General features: G+C 42.3%; 1 protein-coding gene across 6 annotated transcripts; it reads right to left on the minus strand.

Annotated features, from left to right (window-relative positions):
• Positions 1-1,204: 1,204 nt before the first annotated feature.
• Positions 1,205-22,926, minus strand: Tsp97E (Tetraspanin 97E). 6 transcript variants are annotated; one of them, XR_014708022.1, is made up of 6 exons: positions 22,721-22,925; positions 19,579-19,746; positions 18,638-18,874; positions 16,704-16,817; positions 10,386-10,533; positions 1,438-7,049 (listed from the first exon to the last, which is right to left on the minus strand). XR_014708022.1 is itself a non-coding variant. In XM_084606597.1 (5 exons), the coding sequence occupies exons 1-5, from the start codon at positions 22,778-22,780 to the stop codon at positions 1,345-1,347; spliced, it is 600 nt and encodes a 199-aa protein (XP_084462723.1). In that variant the 5' UTR covers positions 22,781-22,926; the 3' UTR covers positions 1,205-1,344. The 6 variants fall into 6 exon arrangements, 4 of the variants coding, with proteins under 4 accessions (XP_084462723.1, XP_084462720.1, XP_084462719.1 ...); XR_014708023.1 differs by lacking the exon at positions 1,438-7,049 and adding an exon at positions 7,499-7,624 and having other exon boundaries at positions 22,721-22,926; XM_084606597.1 differs by lacking the exons at positions 1,438-7,049; positions 10,386-10,533 and adding an exon at positions 1,205-1,365 and having other exon boundaries at positions 22,721-22,926.
• Between the last annotated feature and the right edge of the window lie 277 nt (positions 22,927-23,203).

Consider the following 23,203-nt stretch of genomic DNA (forward strand, 5'->3'; position numbering starts at 1 on the left):
TTGTTCGATTTAGTGAAATGCACGCAAGAGTGGGATTTTATGAACAAAGCTTCGACTTGCAATGCACTGTATGCATGGCGTGCTGCGCATGTCTGTGAACATGCGCCAATCATTCACTCTGCTCATTTTTCGGCATGGGGAATATGCTTGTTTGGAGTGGAGCACGTGATGTCGGCGCATTCTGTGTGCAGCCTTCATTAGGTTGTATGCGATCCAGTGGCCGTGTGGTTGAAGGTTGAAGCAATATACAGCTTGAGGCACCTTGCATTAGCAGGGCTTTATCAGTGTGGATTCAAGGACTGCTTTTTCCAGCTCATGTTTCGAACTTGAAGAGGTCTTCCAGAGTTTCGCTCGAGTCAGGACATATTGTTACGGGGAATATTCACAGTACGACAGCTGTCCACACCACTGAGGATGATCACCGCACAGATATCAGCACTCGTCTGAGTCTTCTTCTTCTGGGACTCTGTCGCACTTCTTTTTCCTCAGCACGACCAGCGAATACTGCTCAGTAACACTACCCCCCCCCCCCCCCCCCCCCCCTCGGGAAAAGCACAGTTCTGGTGCGTTCTACGTTAGTGAAACAGAACGTGCATAATAATATATTTTTTTCTCTTTTTTCTCTTGCTGTTTGTAATCTATATAGAGTAGAATTTCAAAAAAATTTGGTACAAATTTTTAGAATTCTTTGACCAGAGTGCATTTAGTGCAGTTGCCAAATTTCAGATGTTTCAAACACTTTCCCACACCACTACAGATATGAACATCCAAGCTGTGTGTGAACCCTAGAGCATTAAGCACAGACTGTACTTGTTGATGCTGCGATCACTGGTCTTTTGCCAACAGACCGAAATTCTTACAGTAACACTCTTCTCCCTGAACCTTGCCCTTTCATAGAGAAATACCTGCAGTGCTTAATGAATGGGAGAGTGCATCTCATCCAGTCTTGCTGGTTTTAATTGAAAGTTAGCTTATATTTCCTTCAATGCCAAGAAAGAGAACCTTTCTCAACATTTCCCAAACAATTAATGAAGAATACTTTCTTGTGTTACAAATTTTGGGTTTTCTTGCACTAAATTTAAAGGAAACTGCTTGCAGATTTTTGACATTACACAAAACATTGTGTCGCTGCTGAACAGCAGCATTTGTTGAAAGGTCATTCCACACTGTTAACACTGCACAAATAAAGATATTTTATTGCCAAGCACTTCCACGTGCTTGTTTAAGCAACCACGGTTGATTGAGACAGTTTTATCTTTGCAAAGGTTTAGAAAAAAAAAAAAAATTTGCCAAGCTTTTACCAGACTATGACACTGTCACCAGGTCAGCCTTCGTGCAGAGATGTCAAAGCCATTTCCAGGAAGCCTATTGTCATGGATGAAATGCATTGTCATTAGAATAGACTATACTGCCAAAGAGGGCAAAAAAGGCGGATAGTTTCATTTAGAAGAGGTTTATTTTGTCAAAACAAAAGCTTGACGTTTTTCACAGGAAAAGGAGGGACACAAAACAGCTCAGCTGGAAAAAGGCTGACAGTTGCCCATTCAAGCTTGAACTACACACTGAGCTCCTGTTTGCAATAAAAAGAATGTACGGATCTTAACATATTACACAGGGAAAGCCATTATTAACAGCTTTGTTGTTGTTGATCAATGTGAGCAATTTGACAACAGCTTCCGTTCCTGTCAAACAGTAGATTTCCACCTTAGCACAACATTTTAATGCTTGCTACACAGATCACTGCTGCCTGCAAGTCATGCTACAATAGTACGGCTTTGAGCCCTGTATCAATAACCATAAAAGCATGTGCCAGAAATGCTTGCTGTAGTCTGTAAAGAATGAAGAGTGAACCAATCATCTTCAGATTTATTGTAATCACCAGTACATAACCTGTAGTTCTGTCAAACATTTTACTACCATGTAGAGGAGTTTCAATATACATGTAACTTGTACACCAACTTATTAAACTTACCCATTCCCAGTCACCCCTAATAATGGGCCAAATGAGTGCCTTAGACAGAAAAACCAAAGGATCATTCTGTACTAGTATGTACTACTTATAACTGATCACGGTAGCGTTCTACAGCTTACTATCTAGAATACCACTCTTCAGCAATGATATAATCAGAAAGCCAATGCATGCAATCCGTACACACAGTGTGCAGAGTACTATACAATGTAATAATGCACTCCTGTGAGTAATCAGCCATTTACTACTTAAATACTTTTCCCATCTGCTCAAGAACTAACATTTAAAACCACATTGATCTAACAAGTTTGCTGGAAGCATTTTTGCGCAACCTATTGCATTAAACGGCAATGAGCAAGTTTTCTTCAGTAAATGAGCCCTGTTTGTGCTACAGCAGTGCAAAATACCACAGTAGAAGCTTCCTGCTTGTGCTTTGAAAGGCTCAAAAAATGTTCTTAAAAACTTTCCCACGACAGGAAGGCGAATTAATATTCTCTTCTTAGTCAGCCGATGTGCCAAACATACTCAGCAGAGTTGATTTAACAATGTATCTTAATCGCATTAGGTGAAATAGACCATGATAGCATCATACCAGCGAACTGACAAAGAAAACATTGAAGTTGCAGCTGCGTTCATTGTTATGTATGTGCATTCCTTAAGTATGCAGTAGCCACTTCAGAGGTTGGTTACAGCTTAAGTTTCTGAAAAAAGCATCTGCTGCGCAACTGTGGTATTTGAGGTATAAACAGTATCCTTGCCATTGCCACAGAATCCACTGAAAACAGATAACCTCAGCTGCTGAAGTATTGCCAAGCAGTTGGGTCAGTTTCCCTGAGCAAGTTATCATGAGCCATGTTCTCTTATGTGTGGTTTGTGCACAATTAAACGTGATGTAACACTGCCGTTGGTGCATATCAGTAAGGTGGCACATAGCAGAGGCATTTATACATAGCAGTGCACTACATTCAAGGTATTTGGAAGAGGACAGGATTCAGTGAAAAACAAAAAAAGCCGACTGTAAAACTAAGTGGAAGAATTGAGTTCTTGGTGTGGCAACATCTGAAATACATGTGTACAATGTCATACGCATCATGTAAACTGAAGTATGATGCGTAAAAAATTTCTGTTAATACCATTGGTGGCATCAAGCTTTCAATTTCTTGGCTGTCTATGGACAAACGAAATGGGTTAGTAAAGTGAGTTATAAAAGAGAAAACCCTGCAATACACTGCCTTTCATGTTGAATTTTCAGCAGGGATTACTACTAAACCATCGCCAGGCTACTGACATATACGGGATAACTGCTGGCATTTCGAACCCACCATAGTCGCATCTATTTCAACTAATTGATAATCATGCACATCTGCTGGCATGTTTTCTACTGCCGCTGAACTTTAGTATTCATGAGCACATCTCTTATTGAAAATGTGCGAGTGGGTAGCAGAGAACTGCTTTTACAGAATGCGACCACTTCGAAAAAGATCAAAACTTTGTGTCACATCTATGGTAACCTACTGCTGTCCATTAAAACCGCTAATCAACACACGTTAGCACCTCGAACTGTGTAATGCTTCAAACATTTATTCTGAAACTATGTATAAATCAGGCTGACAATAACCGCTCTGGCTTTGATTCAAAAACAATTTCTGCGATAGCACTTACTAAGAGCTAAACTGTGCGGTTTTGCTAAAGTAAATGAAAACGACTCATCGTACATACCTTTCTGTTCCTTATATTTTGAGCAACTATTCCAATTTCAGACATTATAAATGATAAGAAAGAAATACACCTCACTATGTAATGATCTCCAACAAAAATTTTTTATTATAAAACACAAGAAACAGGTTTCAATTAAAACAAATAAATGATATGAATGCTTCCTACTAAATACTATACCTTCGTATTTCACTTTACATAATATGCAGATTTCCCCCAGACTCTGTGTAAAATTCCTGGCAAGCAAAACAGTGAAAAGACAGAAGTTCGGTTTATGCATATAGCGCAATCTCTCGGGCATAATACTAACAAAGTGGGCTGTGCGAGATATTAATCTCCTTATGTAACAGTTCCCAATTTTGTAAAGAATGCTGGCGACCTTGCTAAAATATATATAAATATGGCAAGCATAGGCTCAGCATTAAAAAAAAGGAACTGACGAGAATAAAAAAATTCATCACTACCCTAAAAATACAAATAAAGCCTTACAAATTGAATAATGCATGTCTCATGCTGCAAGGTAGCACATAATGCAATGCTCGTAAGTGGCATAGTCCTTTGGTCCACACAGGGTCCAATGGGAATGCAATAGTTGCAACAGACTCAGCTGTGCCTGAATTGCAGAAAACAGTTTGCAGGTATGAGTGTCTGGGTGCTGTAGGCAAGTACAAGGTCTTGGGTAACCATAGCACCTTTCAACAATAAGTCAGACTTAACGTGCAGTTCAACATCATACCCAGAATCATATCAAACTTGTGTTGGAAAGTAATTTCACGAAGTCTCACATCGAATGAGTACAGTTTTGTACCCTCTCGCAAGTGCCTGCCAGTGCCCAGCAAAAGAACTCCACAATCTATTTTTTCTCATTTCACTAACTTAAAACCAACATGGAAAGAACTGCTGCAGAGTAGAAACAAAGTGCAGCAGCAGCAAACATAAGTCGCAAAATAATATTTTCGAAGCCTCTGGTTTAACACTTTTGAATGTAGCGCGAGAGAACACAACAAAAAGGAATGCGAGTGAAAGCCGTTAATGACACCAGTTTGCATGCGCTTTTATTTTTACTGCAAGTTCTACTGCAAGTTCAGATGCATGCGTCAACTAGGTGTGGAACATCAAAGAAAGAGAGAGAGAGGTCCAAACAATTTCAGATTGCGCACCTCTCACTCTCTACCTGTGCTATCAAACAATATGTGACACAGCAAGTCTGCTCCCATACGAAACCAGCAAGACAAAAGCCCAGTAATGTTTGGGGCTACACATGCAAGGATGGTTGCCTGTCACAATGCCATTTTTATCAGACACACATGATCTTCATCATGCAATAATTGAACAGGGAAAAAAAGCTTTCTTGGCAAGTGTGCATTCCTGTTCCATTCTTTTTGCTTTTTGTGGGCCATACAGGTGACCAACTACTATAGGTGTTGGCATTGTCCCCAAGCAATTACGCATGTATAACATGACTCTGTACAAAGGGGCGCCTGCAATCGCACTCCAGCACGCAATTTCGCAACATTGAGCTGAAGACTCAAACATTTTGAGGCGATCATCTCTACTTCACATTGCCGTTAGCTTCCCATATGCAGTTCACAATGCGTGCCAATGTGGTCCAACCAGTCTCATCACCATACAACTAAATATGAAAAATATAATCTTGTGCTGCTCATGTACTGTACACACTCACGTAAGGGTCAATTTACTCTAAAACATAAGAATGAAAGCAGAGATTTGTGCGCATGGTTATACGAGACTGCACATGATGACTATAACCATGGATTAGCGAACGATTCAAGATTGCAGTAGATGTAAATAAGTGTTCGCTGACCCCCCCCCCCTCCTTCAAATTTTTTGGCTTTAAAGGTGGGGGAAGTGGCCCTTAAAGGAATGTATTTTATTTTTCCCCCTGTGCAGTACTATTAATGTCAGGTTCGTACTTCGCAAATTACTTCCCAGGCTTGGAAGTGCATAATAAAGATCATGACAGGAAGCAGTCGATAACCTTACAGTGCAGTGTGATGAGGCATCATGATGGTGCAGGAAGAAAACTGCACCAAAAATTGAAGGGACAGTGTACTCACCTTCAACATTTTTTTTTTTCTGCAAAAATTAAAAGATGCTTGCCCAAATAAACAATTATCTGGCTATGATGCTCACAAACAAGGCAGAATAACTTATAACAATTCTTCCATAACATAACGCCATTTTCTAGTGGTAGCTGGCATCAGAAAATCCCGACGTCTCAGATATGGTTACCGTGCCACAAAGGTGGACTGCAGCAGCAATAATGAGCTTGACATTCATTTACATGCATAAGTTTTGTTAAAGCTATAAAAGACAAATGTTAAAGTGGTTTTAAAAATGCTATTAACAAAATAAGACTGGTGGTCTCAATCACAAATACCTGCAACCATAAGAAAGATTTCTTCTTTTTTTTCTAGCAGGTTGCTCTCTCAGTCCTGTCCATAAAGTGTAGTATCCACTCCATGCATGGTAGTCCAAATACATTGAGAGCCACACGTTTTAACACAGCATGGCACAAACACCGGCTGTGGCCTGACTTTCCTTTGCCAATTTAACATATAAATTCTGTCGAAACTGTCAGTTCTGCCCTTGCCATTATTAGAACAGAGAAAGGTCTACAACCGTATGCCAATGTGTTTAAGCTCGTCTTTGAGAGTGCACTGTCCCTTTAAGACAAAAAAAAAGAAAAAGAAAATCAAATACAACACCACCTGTGTGCAACCATCTGGGTGTAAAGAACAGCTACAAGATTTAAAAAGAAAACTTTCAAGCCTCACACAAAATTAATCTTGCATCAGGAATTGAACATGGGACCACTGCTAGACTAAGAAAGCCACATCAGCCCAATACTTGCTAAAACCAGATGGTTAAGAAAAAGGTCAAAGATGATTTCAATGACATGAAGCAGCAGCGGCATTTCAATTGCAATGACCGGGTAAAACGGCTTCACCCGTTTCCGCAGCTGTACCTAGGAGCAGTGCTATTCATTCCCTACCTCCAACCTTCTAAACCTGGGGACATTCCCTAAAAGCACTAATGACTCGACACAAAAGTATGGCCAGTCCAAATGGACCAACTTGGAATAAAGACGAACGCACAGGAAAGAAGACACACACACACACACACACAAAAAAAAAAACCGGAATGTGAAAGGGCTTTGGTGTTGCACATGTGTTTGTGGTGGGGACAAGGAATGCCAGAAAATGTGGGGAAAGAGAGAGAGAGAAATAGAAAGTTGGGTGGCCTGTCACGTGACACGAGCTCCTCCACCCAGCAGAAGGTAAGGATCCGCCTCGGGGTCTTTTTGGAGTCGGTAACGGTAAGCCACAAATACGGCCACCAGCTGGAAAACACCATCAATAACAGAGGAGAGAAGAGACAAACACGTGAGGACAACGAGCCAGAGACAAACATTCTGAAAGAAATTAGAAGCTCGAGAGCAACACTTTAAAGGGCCACTGAGAACACTACTGCACCCAATCCCTTTTTTTTTTTCCTGGCTCTATTAACGTTTTTCAACATAGCAGTGTTTTGTTTAAAATCAGTGTTGGCGCATGCATTTTACTCTAGAAATTGGTTAGTAGTGGCAACACGTGAGAGTGGCTTCTTTGCCATTAGAAGCTGGCCTGTATCAATTGGATACCACATTCTATGTCTTCTGTGTCCCTTTGATCAATGCAAGCAAATAGGTGCACCATTTTGATCCCTTGCAAGACAGTGCCTCCAACAAGTCCAACACAGCACTTCAGAAAGACTACAAGAAAATGAGGCAGAAGACATGAGACTAGGTCAAACAAATTTAGAGTGAGCTGATATAAACATGAGCAACAAAAGATCTTGGGAGCGTCTGGTCATTAATTTAAAACGGAATTGGTGGTTTCTGGTTCCCACTTGCTTATCCAAGGTGATTGCTTCATGCTGGTAAAAAATGATCCCAATATTCATCGCTGATCATCATCGTTTAACAGCAAAACAATGATCTACCGAATTTTGCGACACAAAATCGTAGTTCTACTAATACCCGGCCAGCTCCATTTTTTTTTTTTTTTTCCTTGCAGTGAAGACCAGTAGCTCTTTTTTCACTCCTGCCTGAGTCCAAGGACTCTGCACCCAGTTACAACTGACAAGGTTTCCGTGCAGGCTACTGTACCAGAAACACACAGCAAAATTATTGTGCTGAGTATAATCGAGTAGATTAAAAAAAAAAAACAAATGGGGACACAAAGAATCTTGTGCGTATCACTTCCACTACCAAAACCTCAACTTAGTAAAATCTTTCAATTCGAAAAAACAAAATTGAGTGTTTGCATGAGCCCATGGCATGCAAACATTGCTGCTAAATGGCAATTATTTTAGTGCAATTTTATTACACTGAAATTTGGCTTCATGTGTTGCAACTCTCGTTTGAATCATCATACCTAAATTCACACAGATAGGCACCTTTGCTACTTCTTTGCTCATGGTGAGAGTTCTAGTGTCACGCATGAATGTCGAACACTGGCTGAAGAAAAACAGCATTTGTAAATGGGACATTCTGGGTGCCCTAACCCTCGGAACAAGTGGACAAAGTGGCAGATGCCACCTACTGTGGCTGACATCAGCAACAAAGGCCTCCAGAGAGCAAGATAAACAAGCTATAGATCATAACATGACAAATGAGAAAAAGCACCAGTGCTAGGCCGTCTGCAACAGAATCTACAAGAAATTCTTATATAAGCAATCTGCAAAGGGGAAGTAGGCTAGCACCCTTCTGCACAAGTCTCTTCATGTGAAATATGAAAATACTGGTGGTCCCTTCCACGTTTCAAAAGCATTTTAAATCCTTGGTATTTACAGGGTTCTGGGAGCCGCACCAACAACAAGATTGGCATTAATATACAATAAATAACTAGTGTCAGCATATATAAAGACATACAGTTAAACCTGGATATTGCAAAATCTAAAAAAGTATGTTTCTTTTTGTTGGTTACATAGAGGTTTTACTACATGCAGTTTCCACATGGTGACTTAAGGTGACAATGCTGAGTAAATGCAGGTGAAATCACCATGTAAGCCCCTGTTACTTTTAAGCTTCAAAAAATAAGAAATATTTCGCAGCTGATAATGCGACTGCAGCAGTGGCCGCTGCCATCTTTGCCATGGCTCACACAACACTGTTACAAGTACACTCTATCCCAGTAGTTCCTTGTAGCACTACCGAAGCTACGATGAGTGCAGAGGCGGCTGCGTGTCATTGTAGAGTATAGTTCTAGTATGAAGTGGCCATAAAGCACACGGGATGACATGTCTTAAAGCGTGCATTCGCGAAACACCACTTTTTAACTGAACCTTGACATATACTTGATTTATTTACACTTTCCCTTGAATTTAGCGTTTGTGACTCTTGCGTATGCTAAACCGCACTTTCAACATAGCGGCGTGCTTCAAAGCAGCTTGTTTCGCTTTGCGGTTAACTACTCGTTACTGGGTTTTTGATTTGTTCACTGACCATAAACTGCACATTCAGCGTTCATTTGGTCTCATCTTGCCTACAGCAACATTCATGAGCACGATTTTGCCTCGCGCAGGCCTAAAGAAGAAATTTGGTACCGTAAAAAATGGTTACAGTTCAGAAAACCAGGTGGCGCCATTTGGCTGAAGTTGCCACCATGGCTCCGTTTGCATAAAACAAACTAAAAGCGCGGATGTGACAAACAGTGTTACGTTACTGAAAACACTATTTCAACAACTTGCAAATGCATTTTTTTTATTTGTAATGTTTAGTATATACCCAGAATTTATTTATACTCTTTTACAACCACATCTGCATATGCTGCGAGCAGACGCAGCACAGAGGAGCATGCTTAATGACTCCTTGTGATTGGCTAACAGGCCTCCCACCTTCCACAATTATGCAAGGAAGTGGTGATATAGAGTACAATGAAGGAGAGGAGGAGCCTGAGGCCCCTGTCTTTTCCCACATGCGCCGTCCTTTCCCTCCTCCGCCTGGCCAGTTGAAACGCTTTGCAATATAAAGAATTTACTACACCTAGGTCCTTTACATCCAGGCTTAACTGTATGTGTTCACTAGAATAGGAGGTTGCCAGAAGCGATGTGCTTCATCAATACCATCTTTTCATGGGAGCTTGAAGAGAACCTCACCTATTCAACACAGACTGCATTTTGTCTTTCTGACAATACATCCTTTTTTCTCGCCCAACTGACAATACAGCTTTTTTTTTTTTCTCAGTTTCTTTTCTTGTTCTTCCAGGCATATTTGTAACACTGTATTCTATTCGGGCTACACTGGGCACAAGAAAAGTGTTCACACCAGCCCTATAAATGCTTCTGTATTTAAAAGAAAGCATAGACCTTTTTGTACACACCCACAGATGGCAAGAGGAGCCAGCAACATGTTGTAAATGCTATATAAAGAGATGAGCTTGGCTGCAATAAATGAGAGCTACAGAGAGCAGCCTAAGCAAAAAAACTTTGCAAAATACAAAAATAAAAAAAAAAATCAACATGCTTGGTTAGTCTCACTACCCCATTAAAAGATGCAATCTGTTTACAACCATACAAGGGTGAGTAAGGGAGAAAGAGAGCAGTCACAGAGGCAACATATTGCTTCTCTGATGGGGTACACGTGCACGTTGATGAATCAGAGATGGCGGCAGCGGCAGGGGCACAGGGTCCGTACCTTGTGGTGTGCCAGAGAGAGCCCCTTGCAAGAGAGCCATTTCAAGCAGCCACTGGAGAGTGGTGGTTAGTGGTTACAGAAAGGCGCTAGGGTTAGCACGAGGGTCCTTCTGGTTGCGGTACCGCACCGTCAACCACACCCCGATGAACTGCAGGCAGCCGGAAGGAAGAGGCAGGATTGAAAGAGGGTTACTTGAATGCACCAACACCATGAAAGCGTAAATCTGGGGACCTCCACCTTTATCCTGACAAATCCGAGGAAATTCATTTACGTACGCTCCGGGCTTATTTGCACACAGTGTCCATGGAAGACAGCGTTCATCTACAAACATGGCAGTGAGAAAGCAGGCCTAGCCAGTTGATTTACCTAGTGCTGCCATCTCCTGGGAAAACACTGAACCAGTACCATTAATGGCAGATGTAGAGTTGCTAGTACAACATCCTCTAAAGTCGCAAATTACTGAACAAGTAAAAATTTTTCCCATGTCCCACGGAGCTGTGCATCAATTTTCTGCTGAGATCCTGCACTCTAATCCAGCCTGCCATCAGCCAGCCTCCATCACTCGGTACTGAATGGCTGTGCAATGGATGGAGAAAGTAAGCAACGATTACAGATGAAAAACTAATAATATAATAAACCATGCCGAAAGCAAATTCTCAGTGGAAGGTTTAGTGGCAAATAAGCCAGGACCGTACACTAAATAATCTAATATTTAGGTTTAATGTTGCACGATATATCAATTGCCATAAGCACCAAAGCTTCTGCACAGTAATACCGTATATGTGGGTCAATGAACTGTAAAGAATGTCGGAAGTGGACACCATGCAGATAATCACAATGCTGCTGTGAAATTTAAAAGCAGGCATAACTCCTGTAACCTTTCCTTCGGTGGCATACACTTCTCTAACGTTCACCCGATCATGATGATTGCACCATGAAATGCTGAAGCACATCTAATGTTCTTCCACGGTCTTCTTGATTTGAATAAGAATACGAGGGGGTATCCAAAAGAAACCGAACTAATATTTTGGTGGTCAGCGCTTTCATAGTACCGTGTTTTGCCGCTACGAGCGCATAGAGTGAACATTCCAGAGTCAGTCAGCCGAGCGGCGTCGCTGAAGGTCAGACATACCAGCTTCGGCAGAGTTTACCGTGGCAACTGTTTTCGATGAGCGTTGTTTTTTGCAATGGCTGATTTTCGTGCACAGCATGCGGCATTAAAATTCTGCTTTCTGCTCGAAAAAAAAAAAAAAAATAAAAAAATAGAACAGAAACTCCTGAAATGTTAAAAACAGCATACAAGGATGATGCTATGGGGAAAACTGAAGTGTTTGAGTGGTTTTCCCATTTTAAAAATGGTGAAATGTCAAGTGATGACCAACATCGTTCTGGTCGTCCTTTCAGGATTTGAACACATGAAAATGTTGAAAAAATTTGAGCAATCAACGAAGATCGACGACGGACGATTGAAGAAATTGTGAAGCTGTTGGAAGTGACTTGGAGTTCAGTGCAGTGAATTTTGACAGAAGCTTTGGGAATGAAAAGGGTGTCTTCCAAATTCGTGCCACGAATGCTGACTGCTGAACAAAAAAAAAAAGGTCACGTGGAAGCATGCTGTGTTTTGAAAGATTTCCGAAATGATCCAAACTTTTTTTCAAATAATTATCACAGGTGACAAACCTTAGTGCTATGCTTACGATCGTGAATCAAAGCAACAATCAAGCCAGTGGAAGAAGTTTGCCTCGCCCCAGAAAGCTCGTCAGGTGAAATCAAACCTCAAAACAATGATTTGTTTTTTCGACGTGAGAGGAGTCGTTTAGTCAGAGTTCGTTCTGCGGGATCGGACAGTTAACCAGGCTTTCTACTTGCAAGTTCTGAAAAGATTGCGCAACAGTGTGCAGTGGACGCGGCCTGATTTGTGGTAGTCGGGTAACTGGTTCCTCCATCTCCATCATGTCCCTGCTCAAACAGCCTTATCTGTGCGACAATATTTGGCCAAAAATGGTATGACCCCTGTTCGTCACCTCCCCCATACTCACCAGACCTTGCCCTGTGTGACTGTTTTTTGTTTCCCAGAATGAAAAGAACACATGAAAGGAAAGCGTTTTGCTGATGTTGCGGAGGTGAAAAAAAAAAAGAGGGAGGCGCTGTCAAGCATCACAAAAGATGCATTTAAACAATGTTTTGAAAAAGTGTAATGTAAGATTAGGCAAGTGTATTAGTCCAAGTGGAGAGTACTTTGAAGGAGATTGAAGGTTTGCGCTTAAAATGTGAATAAATAGGTTCCAAAAAAATAAGTTTGGTTTCTTTTGGGTACTCCCTCGTAAAGGCAAGAAGCTGCTGAACATGACCTGGCCAGAGTAACAGAAATCTCTCCTCTTTAGTTAGCAGCCTGACATGATAAACTTCCAAAAACAGATGCTGGTATGCATGTGATTTTTTGGGCAGTTCAGCATTGTGGTATGCCATCCACCTGCCAAACCAGCAATGACCTAAAGGCTCCTAAAGGGGCCTTCTATAAGGTGAGGGTTTTTATAGAATATACAATTCATAAAGCACCGTGCTTCTACGTATACAGCCATGTGGTGTTTCCACAAAATGAATACACCCATTTGACTGATACCTTAAAAGACTGCTGCTTCTTCCCAAGAATTTGCATGTGTCAACACCTCGGAGGAAGTTGGGCAATGGTTCAGGATGGAGTGGAAGTGCGAGTGAAAAATAGATGCAGGGCTAAAATTGAGGAAATAAGAGCTAAATACTAAACGCTTAATGTTTCTACTCAGTAGCGCGATTAGTAAAATCACTTAGAAAATAACATTACGAGGTCCCCACAGTCTTCAAGAGGCTTCTAGCAGTCGACAAGAGCTGACTTAGGGCCCTCTTCTGGTTCCGATAATAAACCTCATAGTAAAGGTAGCATATTTGGAGTAAACAGAGCTGTGAAATGCCTTATGTCAAGGTGCAAGAACGATGGCAGGTACACAAAGGTGTTCTGTACAATGCACATAATGTAGCTGAATGCCACTGTACCGAGTTTTTTATATTTTCCCCTCTTGAAAAAAGTCTACCAACTTAACTTCCCACAGTCAAATTAAACTGCAATAACCTACTTCATTTCGTTACACACCATGCCTCGTCTAACACAACAAAGCTATTAAAGATAGCATGGGTTAAAAAGAAATGCGAGAAGAGGGCCGCCAAGTATGTTTTAAGTCTTTTTGTGCAACTATGGTAAGCTGTAAAGCTGGCCGGTACTGCATTGGTCTGGATTTTCGGCAGTGCTAGCAATACTAGGATAAAACATGAAGACGCACCAAAGCACACCAGCACTCGTTTGTCACGTCTCAAGTTTTAGCCGCATGTTGCGACGCGCTGCTGACTTCTCGTGTAAACAGATGAGCAGTCATCTATACTCAAGGACAGCTTTCTGTGGCCATGCAGCCAAGGCTACGTATGTAGGGTTGTTGATTGTTCGCTACATTAAGCTGGTGCCTCTACTAATATTTTCTGGCGGCAAGACATGAAATTAGGCTAATCGATCGTAGTTCCAGAAATTTCAAAACCGCGCAAAGACTGGTGAAAAAATACACGAACACGCACACAGATCGCATACAACAAAATAAGGAACAAGCATGAATGGAATTGTGCACAAAACAGGGATAACAACAGGACGCGTGTGCATTTTGACTGCTGAAATATTCTGTTGTGTCCTAGAATTCAATCGCTTTTATTGATAGTGATGAACATAGAGAGCCAAGCCAGTTGTCACCCCTTTGGCGATATAGAATGCCTTGGTAACTTTAGTCGCTATTCACCCTTTGAATCAAAGGTTTTTTTTTGTTTTTTTTTTTCAGATAAGGTAGCTAACTAGCCTTTGCTGTTGCAGCTCTTGCAATGCAGGGTGAGACTGCTTGTACTGGTGCTCATGGAGCACTTCTGCACTACATTACGCTTATTGAAACAGCGCCCAGACTGTCCTATGTAGGAGCGACCGCAAGACAGGGGAACCTCGTAAAAAAACATGAGATGCATTTGCATGGTGACCTTGTTGTGATGATTCTTCCTTCATGAACTGGAACCTTTTTTTGCATTGGCCAGAAGAGGAGACACCTTAGTTTGCAAAGCACTGAAAGTTAGAAAGGTGATCCCCTCCATAGCTAATACAAAAAGGATTCGATCCAGTTCCAAAATGATTTGATTCAGCTGTACTGAGCATATGTCGCCATTCACCTGCCAGCTACTGCACACTGCCGGTTAGGGAGCAAATAAAAGGTGGCAGTACCAAACAAAAAAAGCATCCCTGTGGTGATTCTAGCTTTTTAAAATGTGCGCTGCCAGTAAAATTATTTTTTTTTTCGTTATGGCTTAAAAAATTGTATTTACTATGACATATGTTTGCTGTTCCCATCATGTCGAGTTCTATAGTATTTTGCTTCCAAAAAAGTTATCCTAGCCACATGGTTCTTGGCTTTTCATTTTGGCTATTGTTTTCAGCGGCATTCGATTACTGGTGTTGTGTGGCTCGCCGCTGACAGTAATTATGGGGCAAAACAATTAAAAGAAATGCCCGATACTTTACCAAAGAACAAGGACTCGATTCATATTCAAATCTGCGTGGATAAGGATTCCGTGTACCAACTGACGAATCTTAACCATGTCTCAGTGGAATGTGGTCATTCTTGTAGCTTCATGCCACCTTGTTTGCGGATCTCTAATACTGCTCCTTTTTTGCAGTACAGTGTCTTACACTGCAACTAAAATATAATGCTTAAGCAATCTCTAGGAAATGATTCGCCTGAAGCGCAATTATCTGCGTAAATTGGCGTTAAACACGGAGCGCTGGCTTTGCAACACTCGTGCGGCTGGGCGAACAGTGGAGGAAGCGCCACCTCGTGAGCGGATGTGGGAAGCTTTTCGCCGCGGAATCCCAGCGGAGTTAGCAAACTGACCAGGTAATTTAATAACATTACATTCAATGCAACAGAAGAATTGAGGAAGCACAAGAATGCAAGAGAGAGGAATATGCATAGGCATTAGAATGGCGCGACGCCATCCTGGAATAATATTAAAAGATTAGTGATGCACAAAACAGTGTCAAAACAACACAACTGATCAATGAGTACGCACGATGGCAGCAGCGAATTGGGGTGAATTTAAGGGAAGCGAAACAAATTATGCTGCTGGGCTATATTTCGACAATGGGGGACTTCCGATCGTAATTGCACCTGCCGCAATGTGCATGCCCAATTCAGGTTCAGGAAGGTCTATCCAGACAACCACCGGCTTCGTGGGTCGTATATCTCAATGTGACCTCAAACAAAATTAATCAGTGCGAGCCTGCCCATGTCCAAATTAACGAGTGTCAGACAGCATAGACAAACATGGGCTTCAGTCAAAACTGCATACTCAGTTCGAACTGTGTGAATTTCCAAATTCAGAAGAAAATTTTCAAAAGAGTCAAATTAGCAGGATTTCACTGTATGTTTTGTTGACGGGAGTTCGAAAAACATACTCAGGAATGTTATACTTTTTGCGCGGGATATTCAAGGAGATTCTCAATGGTATAAGCAATAACTGGATATGTCTGAGTTCGACGCATCCGGAACAGACTGTATCAACAATGCACAAACTGCAACCCAAGCACAGCTATGCTGTCTGGTTGGTTAATATGATTTAGCATCCCAAAGCACCACAAGGACGCTGCAGCGCAGAGCTCCGTTAACGTGCAGTGGCACTGCACAGCACAGCATGCAGGCACCTTGCTTTTCAACTCCGCACGGCTGCTGCGACTGGGATTTGATCCCACATCCTTGGGCACAGCAGCCGAGCACACTGACCACTGAGCCACTGCGGCAGGGTCAAGCACTGCTATGTACAGCCGCCCAAATCTTTAACTGGCGCATGTGCTGGCCATATTTTCTGGGATTCTGAGCGCTACACACAACTTAGCCTGTGGAAATTCCAAGTACATATAAGCAAGGGATCACCAAACCCTTTTGTAATCTTAACCTTCCAGCAACTTTTATCCGCAATAAGATGCAGGAGCACAGAAAGGGCGGCCGTCAGGCACGCCAGCTAAAGATTCGGCCGGCTGTAGCTGTACAAGTATCAAGGAGCTGCCTTGGCTGACGTGGCTGCTCACTGGAGATCTGCACACATGTCGTTAAAACTGAAGCAGCATGGTTTCAAACAGTGTCATTTGAGCCTTGCTCTGCTTGACAGGTGAAGATTAGCTGAATCAGATTGAAACACGAAGCTTTAATCTTTTAACGGCCGATATCAAAGCCGTAATGAAGCCAGCCAAATTGGACTCACCTCCGTGAAGCTGAAGAACATTCCTATGCCACCTGTGATCTTAAGCCCATTACGAATGGCCTGATGCAGAGCAGACCAGCAACCCTGGCATTCGCACGTGCCGTCAGGAGGAATCTGCAAGGAACAAAAAAGAGAAGAAGATGCAATATCACCTCACAGAAATCATCCTGCAATATTACAAACGTGCCAGCTAGCAGGTCAAAATTTGGTTCAGTTTGTTTCTCCAGGAGGAGAATGTATGACTTGACCTCTTTTTCAACTTGAGGGAGGCCCAGATCACCACTAAATGACAGTTTAGAGAAAGCTATTATAAAACGGTACTGCACCAATAACTGCTGGTTAAAATAAGTCTATGCAGGTGAAAGGCACGCATTTTTTGAAGAAACATACTGCCAGAGGACTGCACAGAAAATCGCATTTTGGAAATACTGAATGAAGACGGCAGTTAATTGCTTGGCGGTTCAGCATTCTGCTGCGATAAGTTTTTTATTCCACTAACTGCTGCATTGACACCACCATGGCAAACCTTTTACAACATGACTTCAACGGCAGGGAATATGTGTGGTGGGTTTTTTGTCTTGGTGCTTGCTACAGTTTAACCAAATCTGCAACTTCAAATATGCCGAGTGCTACCTCTGTGCTACTCGTGCAACAAACTACTTTTCACATTGTATGCTGTGGTCAGTTAATATGCTGTCTTTCATTTTTTTTTTTTGTCTACACAACACTTTTTGGTGCCCATGTGTATCAAAATTTTTCGGCACTCATGATTTTGTACCCACACTCTGTCAGTTTTTTTGAGAAAAAGCTTAGTGTACATTTCTTTCATGGAAATGTTTTTAAAAGTGTCCTGTGTTACTGTTCAGACATTTTGTAGTTGTCTGTTTTTGCAATCATACAACAAAGCATGCAAAAAACTTCAAATCACTTATCATTTTATCATACTATGCTACTTTGTTGTAAATGCATGCACAGGGAGCTGAGACCATTATCTGCCTTCAATACTGGCCCGATTTCAGACCCTTTCTCTTGAATAAAAAAAAAAAAAAAGCATGCATTTTTTTACCCTCCCTAGGTGAGCATTAAGCATGCCACATCTCTGCCGCAATGAGTGAAATTCCACTTTCATACACCAGCCCACCTGCAGGCACTGTGAAATTACTGGCGGCCTATTCTCAAAAGTTCCCAGTGCCTGGTACCCATATGCTTTGGCCGAACAAATCCATTATGGCTCAGGCCTAAATGAAAAGCACAGTCTTTGGGAAGCGGGCAAATCTAGATGTTTTCAGTCAGAATGAGAAGGCAGCAATGCACCAACTAGCCCAAGTTGTCATTCTATCGCGAAAGCAATACTCCAACAGCCAAAGTGAGACCTCGGGTGGTCACAGCTATGTCGTGAAGAGGCGTAGCTACGGTTTCCTCAGCCTGCCATGACATTTGAATTCACATTACCCTTATGCCACGGGCAGGAGCTGCCAACTTGGGTCGCTACTTTCATATGGCAGAGTGGTATCAGAATCAGCCTGCCATAACCGTTTGCATTCTTGTTACCCCCATGACACGCAGGCACGTCCATACAGTTTGGCTGAAGCATGACTTTATATGTGGGCTGGTAGCTTATGCTCTGGTGCACTTGAGTTTATCCTTAAAGGATAAGCTCAAGTGTCCCCCATAATGTAGCGTCTTACACTGATGCCCTGTGACAGGCGAATAATGTAGCAGGCAAAGAAACTTTCGCCACTGCTTTCGCAATTTAACTAGGGTTAACCAGAGCTAAACCACAACTCATTTTTTTTTTCTGTCACAACCTGCTGCACAACTACCGGGGAAGCCTTTCACCCCTAAAAACGTCTCTCACACAACTACTGCTGTGACAGAATAAAGGACACCAAAACGTCTGCTCAAACACAGATCAACTGACTGGTCCTCCTCACCTCCTGCGGTGGACAGCATGTTGGCACGTGCTCACACTGTGGCTCAGCCGTTGGGTCCGAGGCGTTGCGCTCGAAGCCGCAGCAGTGGAAAAGGCGCTCGGCCTGGGCCCTTACGGCAGGCGAGGCCTTCTTCCAGCCCTGGCTGGCCAGCTCCCGCTCCTGATCCTCAGTCATGGCCAGGCAAGCACAGGCAACGCTGAACTGGACCACGAACAGCAGGAACAGGATCACCATGTACTAGAACAAGGGGTCAAGGAGCATACACCACAACCAGAGAGGAAGGGGAACCAGTACAGAGGAGCTTGGTGAAGTGTGCGGGTGCAGATTTTTCTTCAGCATGCCTTATAACAGTTTCACCCCAATGCTGCAGTTCTTTGAGCAGCTAACTATACTTAGTGGTGTTTGCTGTCAGGGCGAGCTTGTTTTGTGCCACCACTTTACCACTAACTGAAGTGCAACTGAGAACAAAGTCAGAGGTATATGACACTGCCCAGACTATCGAAGCAAATGATGTGATAATCAGCTTGACATTCTTGTTTTGAAGTTTATTTCGAGATTTCTTCATGCAAGGGTCAGGTCATGACTCCCTGAGGTCTCCACACTGGCACCAAAACTAAGTCATTCTGTTAATGACTGATTCTTCTGATCAGACAGTACAAATCACATAAGTTTAATTAATTCACAGCAATTATCAGTGGGCCATGCCAATACTGAAAATTAAATTCATTAGACCTAAAAACCCTCATTTCAGGCAGTTTTCCCTGCAGCAGCTCGAAAACTCTATCAATTTAGAAAAAATGAAACAATTTCAGTCCTTAAAATTCCCTGGAACTAAGTTAAACATTACCTTTTTGATAAATTGTACTTCTCAAATTTACTGAAAAACGTGGAAGGTACGTCACAGAGGCACGCGACTATGAAGCTTTCTACAAGGAGGATACGAAAAACAGCAGCACTTGATGGTGCTTGACAGCTCCAATGAGACCAACAAGGGAAAGGAGGAGCAGGAACACTCCACAGGCTATCACTGCACCAAATATGGTGATGTTGGTCACAATGCTCGACACTCGGCCATATGCTGCCACCCCGATGAGGATGAAAGAGACAATCTGTAGGAAAAAAGCAAGAAAAAGAGCAGAGTGCAGTCAGTAATACTATATTACACAGCTCATACACCGACTCTTGAATGATTTAATTATATGACAGTTTTCTCTACAACCATCACCTTTTAATGACGTCATTAACCAGTTTTAAACAGAACACCTGCACTGCCATGTGCTGCTATGCTCCAACACTCGCATTTTACTCTGTCTTTCTCACATATAGAGTTATAAGAGGTATGCATATAATACATACACATATACACATAATTTACACACAAGTGGACTGCTAGGATAAGTTAGGAACCACGCTAGCTCTTACACAGGTTCCAAATTAAAGTCAATGTCATGCAGTAATGGACAAAAAAAAAAAATTAATTGAAGATCAATAAGATTCATGCGGTATATACCTGTAAGCATTCTTTTTCTACAACATGCTTTGTGGATGTGTTACCACATGTCTAAAAATAACAGACATTACTGTTAATTTCTGAAGGATTCCCATCTGAAAGAGGCTATTGAAGCAGGTAGCTCTAGCAAAATTGACCATGCCATCTGGTTGATCTCGTGAAGTCACACAACCTGCTGACCAGTCATTGTGTAGCCATTTCATCTGCCAACTACCACCTGCAAGGGGAATGCCCGCAATTTTTGAGGCTGCAAGGCTTCAAACGGCTAACGCTACCTCCACCGATGCTGCCTGACATTTTTTTCCGATATGGTGGTACTAACGCTCACACATTAACACATTTGATGGGATAATCATGACACTTGATATGCAAGAGCTGCTATAGCAGTTAGGTTTATCCTAGATGGCTATGTCAATGCTTTTACTCCACCAAATGCTTTTAATCTAAGCTGAGGCCTCACACATGTGGCAAATTTTTATGGAGGTTGCAGGTGGGTGGAGGAGGGGTAGACAGGCAGCTAATGTAAAACGGCTCATGTACCTGCTGCATCTTTGAATTTCAATTTGCTTTTTCAGTCCGCTGCTGTGTGAGCTTCCAGAGGACAAATGCCTTGTGAAGGGTGGAGGTACAGTGAAACTTCACTTGAACGAACTTCAATGGGCCTTAGGAAAATGTTTGGTAAAGTGAAAGTTCGCTGAACTGAAATTTTGCAGCACTTTTGAACTATGACTGCAGTGGTCTTGGCCTCAGTCACTGTGTGCAAGCTCCCATGAACCCCGTCCGGCACAGCGTTCTGCTGGGCAGGAATTCATTTCCTCCAAACAGATCATTCCTTCCGCAGATCACAATTAACCCGCATGTATACGTACGCCTGTCTTGGAGCTAAGAAGCTTTGTAGGGCTGAAGTTGGGACTATGGGTGGCCATGACTGTGGATCTAATTAAGCATGCAAAGCTAGCTGTGATTCCGCTGGATACAAGCTTGCTTAGATAGCCAGTTAAGCTTAGAGCTAAATGACGGCCAGCTTTTGTCACGCGTTAATAAAATATGTTTCTCAAAATATTCAGTAAAAAGGTGCACGTTGTTCTGGTTGAAATACTCAGTATGACGTGGGAAACACAGGATGACGTTACAGAAAATGTTCATAGAACTGAAATAAGCAACAATTGAATTTCGTTAAAATGAAGGGCGTTTGCATAGCGTTCAATGGAGCTTCGGCGGGGAAATTTAATAAAGTTCGTACAACTGAATACTACGTTTAAGTGACGTTCGTTCAAGTGGTATCTTACTGTAGTTGGTTTGGTGGCACTACTGAAGGGCAAATTTGGGAGTGTGGGTGGGGGTGGTTGATGGCACTTCTGTATGGTGAGGGGGTAGGGTTGGGAGGTGGGAAGCTCCCTAGATCAAGAGGGGGGAGGTAGAGGTGGGGGAGGCTAGACAGTGCATTTTCGCTAAGTGCCACTGGTATTGCTGTTGTAGTAAAAGACATGCAACTGGCTTTCTTGCCCAGCCATAGCAGTGTTTGCTTTTGCTTAAGGTAAAAGCAAGAATGAGTGCAACTAAATGCTATCTGATGACAAGTGTACACACATGAGTGGGCTTGCCTTCAGCACTTAAAGTGATGCTTTATGGAGCAGAAGGAAGCGAAATTTTAAAGCACGCATTAGATTTCCCAACCAATACTTGCACATCCAACACAGCCGGCTAGACGCACTCAACTAGGCATGAGCACTGCGCCAAGGTTATTTTTTATTAGTTCTACAACATATACCTCCAGTACTAAGCAAGATTGATCACATTTGTGTATGGAGATCAGATTTGATGGAGACATGGCGGGGTATTTGATGTGAGATGAACTCCTAAAACAATAAAAGCTTTTTTTCTTCATGGTTATTCTGTCTGCTCTTGGCCTTATTACCACTTCTGAAAGAGTTTAAAACAGCAGCGCGGTGAACCTGCACCTCGCAATCTTGGGAAGCGTAAAATACGCAAGACTGACTCTTATGATTCCAATGTGAGGTAATGAAAGGGTATAGAACGAGGTGGCCACAATGATGGCATTGAACAGGCCTTCTAACTTCATCTTTCCACATACAACGCAAGCACCTCCCAGTACGTTGCCTATCGTACTAAATGTATACATACGTTACGTTTGTCGTGTAATTCGCGACATCGCAGTGGTTGATAAAAGCTGCCGAAGAATCTCAGATGTAGACGGAAAGCTTCCTTGCGATCTCAAAAGTGCGCGAATGGAGCGAGATAGGGGCCGCGCAAAGTTCGGAAGCCAACGAAACGTCAAAACAACTGATACGGTCTTGAAGACGCTGCTGTTTTCTTTGTATTTTTTGTTAGGGTGCAGAATATGAATGAAACTCAAGTTCAATCTTATTCTGGAATGTACACTAGGTCTGCCGATGTCAGGTAGCCAATTAGAAACAAAGACCAGATCGACTAGAAATCACAGCACGTAACGACCATCACTACCATCCGCAAAGCTCGCAAATGGAAGCCGCACCTCGTCAGCGAGTTCGTAACATGTGTGACGAGTCACGGAATGAAAAGTCGTTACTTACGATATACATAATGTTGAGCGCTGTTAGAGCATTCTTGGAGCACGTGAATCCCCCACACATGGTTGAAGTTTGTGTATGTACAAAGTATAAATGCCAGAAACTTCAAATGACTAGAAACATGCGCGAGCGGTGCAAGTACCACAGCAGAAATCGGAAAAGATCTACAAAATTAGCAGCAACCCCATTGTGAGTACGGCTTGACTGTGCCCGTCTTTTAACTTTTGAATCCCTTGGTGTTTGACAGCGCTGCCTATTGTATACCATCAAAAAATCTATGTTTACTTTTATTTTAAAAAGATAGTGTTAACATATAACAAAAACATATGAAATTTGTATAAATTATGTTTAATATTTTCTCAAAAGTAATAAGTTGTTTTAGTTTTGGGTTTCCATGAAAGCGCGAAAAGCGCTTTGATTTGGACCGTGATTCGGATAATCGGACGGGCGGACGTGTCTGATGTTCGGACTGGTTTGGATCTTTGA

This window comes from Amblyomma maculatum, chromosome 6 (genome assembly GCF_055883805.1).
Source record: "Amblyomma maculatum isolate TAMU_Amacu chromosome 6, ASM5588380v1, whole genome shotgun sequence".
In the NCBI taxonomy this organism is placed as follows: domain Eukaryota; kingdom Metazoa; phylum Arthropoda; class Arachnida; order Ixodida; family Ixodidae; genus Amblyomma; species Amblyomma maculatum.

Coding starts and splice junctions, on each gene's coding strand:
- Tsp97E (XM_084606593.1), bottom strand. CDS start 22,780: ATGTGTGGGGGATTCACGTGCTCCAAGAATGCTCTAACAGCGCTCAAC. Junction 19,747..22,720: donor CGCTCAACATTATGTATATC/GTAAGTAACGAC, acceptor TTTTTCCTACAG/ATTGTCTCTTTCATCCTCAT. Junction 16,818..18,637: donor CATGCTGTCCACCGCAGGAG/GTGAGGAGGACC, acceptor TGTTCCTTGCAG/ATTCCTCCTGACGGCACGTG.